At 46.6% G+C, this 8,916-nt stretch overlaps 1 protein-coding gene across 1 annotated transcript; it reads left to right on the top strand.

Annotated features, from left to right (window-relative positions):
* Positions 1-8,200: 8,200 nt before the first annotated feature.
* On the top strand, positions 8,201-8,560 carry LOC123348345 (ribonuclease pancreatic-like). The gene has a single exon (XM_044985859.1). It carries the CDS (start codon positions 8,201-8,203, stop codon positions 8,558-8,560), a length of 360 nt encoding a protein of 119 aa, XP_044841794.1.
* The last annotated feature ends 356 nt before the right edge of the window (positions 8,561-8,916 follow it).

Raw genomic sequence — 8,916 nt, 5'->3', positions numbered from 1 at the left:
GTTTGTCTGTGTTACGATTCTGAATTCTAATAAGTGAAGTTGTGTTCCATTTCAGTCTTCCAGCAAGAGTGCTGTATGTTCTTAATCTAATGTCTCTATGTCTATACCATGAACATGAGATAGAAACTGAAATCCTCCTGTGATTTCTTTAATTAACCTGAGAAACCAAAAACATGAGCATATAAATCTTTATATTCTCCAAACATCACAGATAAAAATAATTGTGCATCTGTTTCCAATTCAGTAAAGGCACAGGCAAGTTTGTTATGACTAACATTCTAATATATATATTTGAAAACCATTTTTTCATCATTGAGGTTTACCCCTTACACTTCCCTTCTTCTACTTAACATTCTGGCAGGAGTTTGATTCAGAAGGAAATTTGCTGCTCTGGCTGCAATAAAAGATTTTACTGCAGTTGCAAACTGGCTGTGAGTGTGTTTCTGTGTCCTGGTGTCCTAGTGTGCAGGGTTCATATATTTCTTTCTCTGACACACATGCTCTGGAAATACCAAGGGTCAGGGCAAGGTTGGCACCCAGAATGGGCAAGCTCCTTTAATAACCTGGATACACAGCTGGCTTGGTGATCTGGAGAGGAACATTTCATAATGGAAAAATTCAAAGCTCACCACTTGGGAAGGAACAATGAGTTGCATGCATACAAAATGGGAAATGGCTGGCTAGGAAGGAGTACTGCAGAAAGGGATCATAGTGGATCACAAGCTGAATATGAGTCAACAATGTAACACTGTTGCAAAAACCCCAAACATCATTCTGGGATGTATTAGCAGGAGTGTCGTAAGCAAGATATGAGAAATCATTCTTCTGCTCTGCTCCATGCTGATTTGTCCTCCACTGGAATATTGTGTCCAGTTGGGGCACCACATTTCAGGAAAGATGTGGACAAATTGGAGAAAGTCCAGAGCAGAGCAACAAAAATGATTAAAGATCTAGAAAACACGACCTATAAGGGAAAACTGAAAAAAAATTGTTTGTTTAGTCTAGAAAAGAGAAAACTGAGAGGGGACATGATAACAGTTTTTAAGAACATAAAATGTTGTTACAAGGAGAAGGGGAAAATTATTCTTCTTATCCTCTGAGGATAGGACAAGAAGCAATGAGCTTAAATTGCAGCAAGGGTGGTTTAGGTTTGAAATTAGGAAAAACAAATGTAACCCTTCTGCCCATCTGAGTTGGCAGCAACGAGGGCTGGGTTCAGTATCTAGGGTTTCCGTTTCAATAACGCAATTCAAAACCAGCTCGAGCCCCCACCCAGTGACCTGGGACAATTACATACTACTCTCGGGTGCCTCTAAGAGGCAATACTTCCCCTCTCGCAAGCACAGAGTCTGAGTGTAGCAAAATCCTTTTAATAAAGGAGGGAAACAATGCGGCATTATGTTGGGGAAACACCACAAACAGGATTCATAACCCAAACCATGAGCAAAAGACCCACCCCAGGTAAGTTTGGCAGTGTCCTTTTCCCCTCAGGGTCTTAAATCCACCACCCCAAAAGATCACCCCAAAGTCCCAAAAGTCCAACACCCCAAAAGACTATGTCCGTGGTCAGTGCAGCTCCATAGTTCAAAAGTTTTACCCTCACGCCCCCAGCCTGGATGGAAATAGGGGGGAGGAGTGTGCGGGGTGTTAAGGAGCACCTTACATGGTCCGAGGCCGACTGCCCAGCCTCTCCATGGGGTTCTGCTGCAGCCTTCACCACGAGCTGCTCCACTCCACCAGCCATCCCAGGAGCTGCTCCCAGCGTCCCACAAACTGCTCCGCTCTGCCCCACTTCACTCCACTCGCCAACCCATGGACTGCTCCAACCATCCCACAAACTTCTCAGCTCCCATCATCACGTGGGCCACTCCACTCATCCCACAAACTGCTCCACTGTGCCAGCTACTTAGCAATATAACTTCAGGCTCCCCCACTAGTTAACACAGCACTCAGTGATCTTAGCTCTTAATAATTTTAGCTCTTTAGTGATTTCATCATGTAGGAGAAGAGCCCCAGCACTAGTGCACCATTGGTCCAAAGTTAACTCAGTACAGCAGTCCATAATTAGACTCTGAATAGACTCAAAATCAGCTCTACAATTCAACAGTGGAGAAAGAAAGTGCTATTAGTACCTCAAAAGGCAGCCCAGACCATCAAGTACAAATATCTACTCCTAGTCTCTCTCAATTCATTGGGTTTTGGAACCCATGTCCCTTGTCTAGCAAGTGCCACTTAGGTGATGGTGAGTCCCTCTGTCATAAAACAGTTCTACTGGCCTTGATTCACATAATCAGGGTAACAGCACTTCATTCTTCCTGCCCCAAAAACAGAGAAACTGGGGATCCCACAGCAGCCAAAGTGACCATTTGGGCAGCTGTGGGCTCATGCTAGGTGCGGTGAGTGTGCCTATGCAAACAAGACCAGCCCCTGAAATTCTTTTCCACAACTCACCACCAGATGTCAGGGTAGAGCTCATCCTGACTCTGCTTATACAAGCAAACATGCACAGAAATCCCTCCTTCCAGTATTCCTATGATCCCTTTGAGAGTCATCTGAGCTTTTGACAGGGATTTCAGTGGCCTCAGGTTTTTCCCACACCCCTCTCCTCCTACTCAACCTTCAGGTTTTGCTCAAGAATCTATGAGTAAATGATTCCTTCCTTCCTTCCTTCCATAGCCATTTACCACCTGTAAATAGACAAAAAATCTTCAGGATGCATTCAGAAATCAAGGCACAAACCCCACAATGGTTGTGTGTACTATAACTAGATTTCACAAACCAAGTATCAAGTGTGAACTCCTCAAACACTGTAACAGCCTTAACATGGAGTCACGGAGAATCCCCTTAGATACTCTGGTTTATCTCTCATCCCAGGCAAATCTGTCCTTGTGATAGCCAGCCCCTTACACCAAAAATCACAATAATATTCAGGTTTCTCCCAGCCCCAAAGGAGCAGTCACTTACCCCAGGTCATTTTACATCTTGGATCACACACCAAAGACAACTCTTGTAGACTATCCTGAACTATCTAAAGATTTATTTACTACGAAAAAGAAATGAAAGGTATTTATGAGGTTAAGGCAGGTAAACATTCATCCACAAATGAGTTGCAGTCTTGGGTGTCAAAAGGTGATGGAATCTGCTGTAATATGCTAGCTCTACATGTCATTTATGGATCACTCAAGCTAAGCAGCATGGGGATCTCTTGCTTATGCTAAGAAATATTGCCCTCTCCAAATTTCAAGCATCAATCCCCCCCTTCTCATCATGTTCTTCCCATCTCTGTCTCCTTCTTCCAATATGAAAATTCCAAGGGTACATTTCTGCCCCTCAGAGAGAGGCCAGACACTCAACGGCATCCCATGGGAGTTCTTCTCTCTTCAGAGAATCACTCTTATCCAGCAGGGAAAGAAGAACCTATCATTTAGATGCCTGGATGTGCAATATACATCAGTACAGACATCACTCCTTGTTGTATTATTCCACTGCTGCCAGCTGCATATGGTTCTGGTGCCCCATGGGTCAAGCGTTAGTTCTGGTGATCAACAGGTGTGAGTTCATGCCTTTCAGGGGGCACTTTTCATTTGTGCTGGAGGACTTGATCTACAAGAATCTGGCTAATCTGCTCTCTCCTTTACTAATGGCACAGCAGACCAAGGGGTACATGTGCTCTGTCTGCCACTTTCAAATCACAGAAGCCATTTAGATGGTCAGTTTCTCCCTAATTTTCATGACATCCAATTCCTTTAGGCACCTTGCACAGGAATGTGGGTGGGGATTGAGGGTCCCTAGCGGATCTGTGATGGGGTGAGGAGCTGTTGTAATAATTGAGCCTGAGAATGTACCCCAATATTAAGATCAATTCTACAGAGTAAAAGTTGACAAAATTTCCAGTCACACATAGCGATAAATGTTGATGGGGAAAGGTGCAAAAGTGAGACAGAGACTGAATTAGTCCAAACAAACAGGTCCCTGGATATCACTCAAGGCCCATGTCAAGATCATGCCTGGTGAACAAGAGAAGTGAGGGACTGGAAATCAATGGACCAAAATTAGTCTGTGGGAAATTAGGCCTCACTGGTGACCAAAACAATGAGTGGAGGGGCTATTTCACCCATCACTTCCTTTGGGGTCCTTGAAAAAGGGGACAAATTTGTGAGAACAATGGCAGAGGAGAGGAAGCGAATGCAACAATTGCTGACCTAATGACGAGGAAGGAGTGAGCTTTATCATCATGGCTGCCAGCCTGGCCATCTCCTGGGAGCACAGGATCCAAGATGACAACACCGGGCCACCTTCATCCTAATCCCAAGAGATATTTTGACCAGACCAGTCCATAGAGAGGGACCCCACTGATATGGCCATCTCCACCAGCTCCTGCAAAACCCCAACCACCACTTGGAGTGGGAGACTTTGTTGCCTCCCCTGCCCCACAGATGTCATTTCCCTTCCTCACCTGATTTTTTCCTCGTCTCTCTCTCTCCTTTTGTCCTTCTATCTAATAAGAGTCTCTTAGCTGGCCAAGTCTGCATATTTTGCAACATATGTGATTAAAGAGGCAGGCAAAAGCAGGCAAGTTGCCAAGTCTCCAAGTGGCTGGTAAGATCGTGGGCCAGGCCTGTGTTTCTCCAGCTCTGAGGCTGTGAAGGAGAATCACACCAGAGACAGAAGCTGCATTTTCTCCCTTTGACATTTTTCTCTTTCCCCTCTCGTGTGTGTGTCTGCCGTGCAAATTCACTGGACTGTAAATACAACAGCAACAACAACAGCTCCAGCCCATCACAACTAACTACTTCTCTTTGTCCCCAAGGGACAGTTACCAGCATCTTTAATACCTTTTGTGAAACTGTCAGACAGGGAGATCTTCCTTCTAAAACCTCCGCCCAACTACAGGGAAAGGGAACAAGGAATGTAGTTAAAATAAAAACCTTAATACTTTACAAAGGTTTGAGCTGTTTGTCCTTCTTTTCTGTACCCGTAATAGAACAGTGAAGGGATTGTTAACAGTGTGTTTGTCAGGGGACTGAGCAGGCTGAGGGTTCTGGATGCCAAATCCCGGACCTGTTTAACATGGTTCAGACTTGGTCAGGGACAGGGTCACGTTAACTGCACAGACTCTCTGGGTCTATATATGCCATATAAATGACTGCAATAGAGCCCAGGCTGGGATAGCAGGCTGCTGTGGGTCCAGATCAGGGAGGGTGGCACCGGCAGAGTTGTGAGTTTCCAGGCTAGGACTAGATTAGGCAGGTGCCAGTGGGTCAGGACTCAGGGTGCATCTACACAGCAAACGAAGGTGTGATTGCAGCACGGGTGGACATTCCTACACTAGCGTTAATCTAGGGTAAGAATAGCAGTGGGCACATGTTGACATGGACTGCAGCATGGGGTAGACACCAGAGTACTTACCAGGGTCGCCAGTGGGCTGATACTGCGGTGGATACCCCATGGTGAAGTTTGTGCCATCCGCTATCATTGTCCACACTAGCTAGATTGAACCTGGCACACTTGTGCCCATCGGCACTACAATCACATCTATACTTGCTGGGTCGATGCAGTGTTAGGCCTGGTCTACACTGGGGGTGGAGGGGTCGAACTAAGGTACACGACTTCATCTATTCGAATAGCGTAGCTGAAGTCGAACTACCTTAGTTCGAACTTCTTACCTGTCCAGACGCCGCGGGATCGAAGTCCGCGGCTCCCTCGTCGACTCCGCCACCGCTGTTCGCGGTGGTGGAGTTCCGGAGTCGACAGGAGCGCGTTCAGAGTTCGAACTATCGAATCTAGATTAGATGCGATAGTTCGAACTCCGAGAAGTCGAACTCTACACATCGACCCGGCGGGTAAGTATAGACCTACCCTTAGATATTTATGTGGAGCCCAGGGCCTTAGCAGGACATGGACTGTTTGTTCTCCACTCACACCTGCCTGCTGGGCCACTGATTATGGGGCTCCAGCAGAGCTGTGAGGGATGGGAACCTGTAGTCATAATTGGGCCTACAAATTTAGCCTAATTTTAAACTCAAGTGTGAAGAGTGAAAGTTTACGAACCTTCCGATCACATATAACAATAAAGGTTGATGGGGAAAGGTGCAAAAGTGAGACAGACTGAATTAGCCTAAACGCACAGGCCCCCTGAGATCAGTCAAGGTCTGTGTTAAGATCTTGCCTGGTAAACAGGAGAAGTGCGGGACTGGAAATCAATGGGCCAAAATTGATGTGTGGGAAATTAGACCTCACTGGTGAACAAACTAATGAAGGGAGGGGCCATTCCACCCATCCCTCCCTTTCAGGAAACTCAAAATAGGGGGCAAGTTCAGGAGCAAAATTAATAGAGGAAAGGAAGCGAACGCAACAATTACTGACCGAATGAAGGGGAAGGAGAGAACGTTACCATCCTGGCCGCTACCCCAACCATCTCCTGGGACCATGGGATCCAGCATGACACCACTGGGTCGCCTTCATCCTACACCTTCACCAACGTCAGCTAAATCCCAACCACTACCTGGGACAGGAGACTTTATTTCCCTGCCTGCCATGTGCCTTTCCTCTGCCCACTGGATTCTTTCCTTCTATCTAATAAGCGTCTGTCTGAGCTGGCCAAGACTGTATATTCCACAACATTGCTGTGAGCCTGTTAAAAGCAATGCCCTGAACACCCCAGGCGAGTGCAAGTTGCCAGGTCTCAGAGCAGCTGGTAAAATTGCGCCGGACTGGGTTTCTCTAGCTCTGAGGATGCGAGGGAGAGTCACACCATAGACGAAGCTGCATTTTATCTCTTTTCCATTCTTCTCTTTCCCCTCTCGTGTGTGTCTGGTGCATTTTGTCTTCTAGGAAGCAGGACTGCACTGTAACAACCACAGCAATAACAACAGCTCCAGCCAGTCACAACTAACTCCTTCTCTTTATCCCTAAAGGACAGTTATCACCATCTTTAAAATCATTTATGAGACTTTCAAAGAGGACGGGGCTTCCTTCTAAAGCCTCTCCGCAAATCCAGGGAAAGGGAATAAGGGATGTCATTAAAGTAAAACCCTGAACACTTTACAGTTCAAAGGATTGAACTGTTTATCCTTGTTTTCTGTACCCTTAATAAAACATTGAATGGGGTTTTTCTCCTTTTCTGTATCTTTCATGAAAGGTTGACAGGATTGTTAACAGTGTGTTTGCCAGGGGACTGAGCAGGCCAAGGGCTCTGGATATCAAATCCCGAATCTTGTTTAACACTGTTGAATCCTGGACAGTGGCAGGGTCATATTAACACCTTAATCTCTCTGGGCCCATGGATTCCATCTCAATTACTGCAACAGAGTCCAGGGCTGGGACAGCAGGGGGCTGTGGGTCAGGACTTAAGGGCACCGACAGACTTGTGAGTTTCTAGGCTAGGACTGGATTAGGAAGGTGCCAGTGGGTCAGGATTTGGGGTCTGTCTACACAGCAAATGAAGGTGTGATAGCAGCATGGGTGGGTGTTTCCATGAGAACTTTAATCTTGCTAGCACAGGAAACAACAGAAGTGGGGACATGTTGGCCTGGACAGCAGCACAGAGGGTAACCAGGGTAGGTACCCAGAGTCCCTGGCAGGCTGGGACTGGGCCAGCTAGCTTGAGGCGAAGTCTGTGCTGTAGGCTATTACTACCCACGCTTCTCAGATGAAAGCTGGCGTGACACCGCCCACCTGTGTTACAATTGCACCTTCGCTTGCTTGCAGGGAAACACACCTACTGATGTTTCTGTGGAGCCCACGTCTCTGTCAGGACACGTGCTGTTTATTCACTTCCCGTACCCCGTCTGCTGGTCCCCTGCTTTTAATAATCAGCTCTAGCAGGATTGCCCTGACCCAGCTGTTTATTGCATTTCCCCTCCCACTCCTTTAGGCTTTGGTGAGGTCTTGAGCAGAGCGAAAGGGGAGAAGAAGGAATTTGGACCACTGCTTTCTATGCAGCAAAACCTTACAACTCTTCTTACAATGTTATTACATATATTTTATCATGACAATGATGATCAGCAGATTATGAATGTTGAAACAATATCTCACAAGGCATACCTTGCGAAGTACAAATTTATCATGATTCTAAAAAGGGGCGAAAATGGGATACAGGCTGTCATGAATGTTCCACAGAGGAAGCAGAGCCCCACCTCATGTTGTCTCCATCCATCTCCCCGCTCTCTCCCCACTGCAATTCGATCCCGTGATAGACATGGCCCTGGCCAGCGGGCAGTCATGTTTCCCCCCATTCGAACAATTCCTGTGGGAGCACTGGGACTACCGAAAGACCCAAGTCTCCAACCAGAACACCCACTGCGACATGATGATGTGGAACCGGGGACTATATGGGAAGCTGAAACACATCTTCATCCATGAACCTATTGAGAAGATCATTAACGTCTGCCGTGGGGAAGGGAAACACCTCTGGGATGGCTGGTATCAGAGCAAACGTTTTTTCAACATCACCAAGTGCAAATTTAACTGCATATTCGGCCATTACACTGAGTTAGGGATGTCCACGAAAATTGTCATCAGATGCAAATATGGGTTTCCTGTAGCTATTGAGGAGTAGATGCAAGGCCCAGTCTGTGCATAGAGGGCAGCCAAGGGAACCTGCTGCTTCCTCTAGTCCCACTCTGTCCCTTCCATACCAGACATGGCACCCGGCTCCTCCTGCCTCTGCACACGAGTCAGCTTCTTTAGGCGTTTCCATCCTTCACCTGCTACTTCTCCTAGTGCCCATTATACAATATAGCCATCCCTTACTCACCTCCACCCTAAGCTACCCCCTAGTGACCATTATACAATATAGCCACCCCTTCCCCACTCCCTAACCTCTACTGTCCCTATTTTCTATTCTATAGTAATCTCAACTGTTTACCTAGTGGTGAGAGTAGAACCCAGGAGTCCTGATAGGTACCTGTGGTC

Source organism: Mauremys mutica, chromosome 13 (assembly GCF_020497125.1).
Source record: "Mauremys mutica isolate MM-2020 ecotype Southern chromosome 13, ASM2049712v1, whole genome shotgun sequence".
Lineage (NCBI taxonomy): Eukaryota > Metazoa > Chordata > Testudines > Geoemydidae > Mauremys > Mauremys mutica.
Note: the sequence above shows the minus strand (reverse complement) of the source record. Positions and strands in the feature narration are given on the sequence as shown.

Excerpts from the sequence above, each read along its gene's own strand:
- LOC123348345 (XM_044985859.1), top strand. The coding sequence starts at position 8,201 with ATGGCCCTGGCCAGCGGGCAGTCATGTTTCCCCCCATTCGAACAATTC.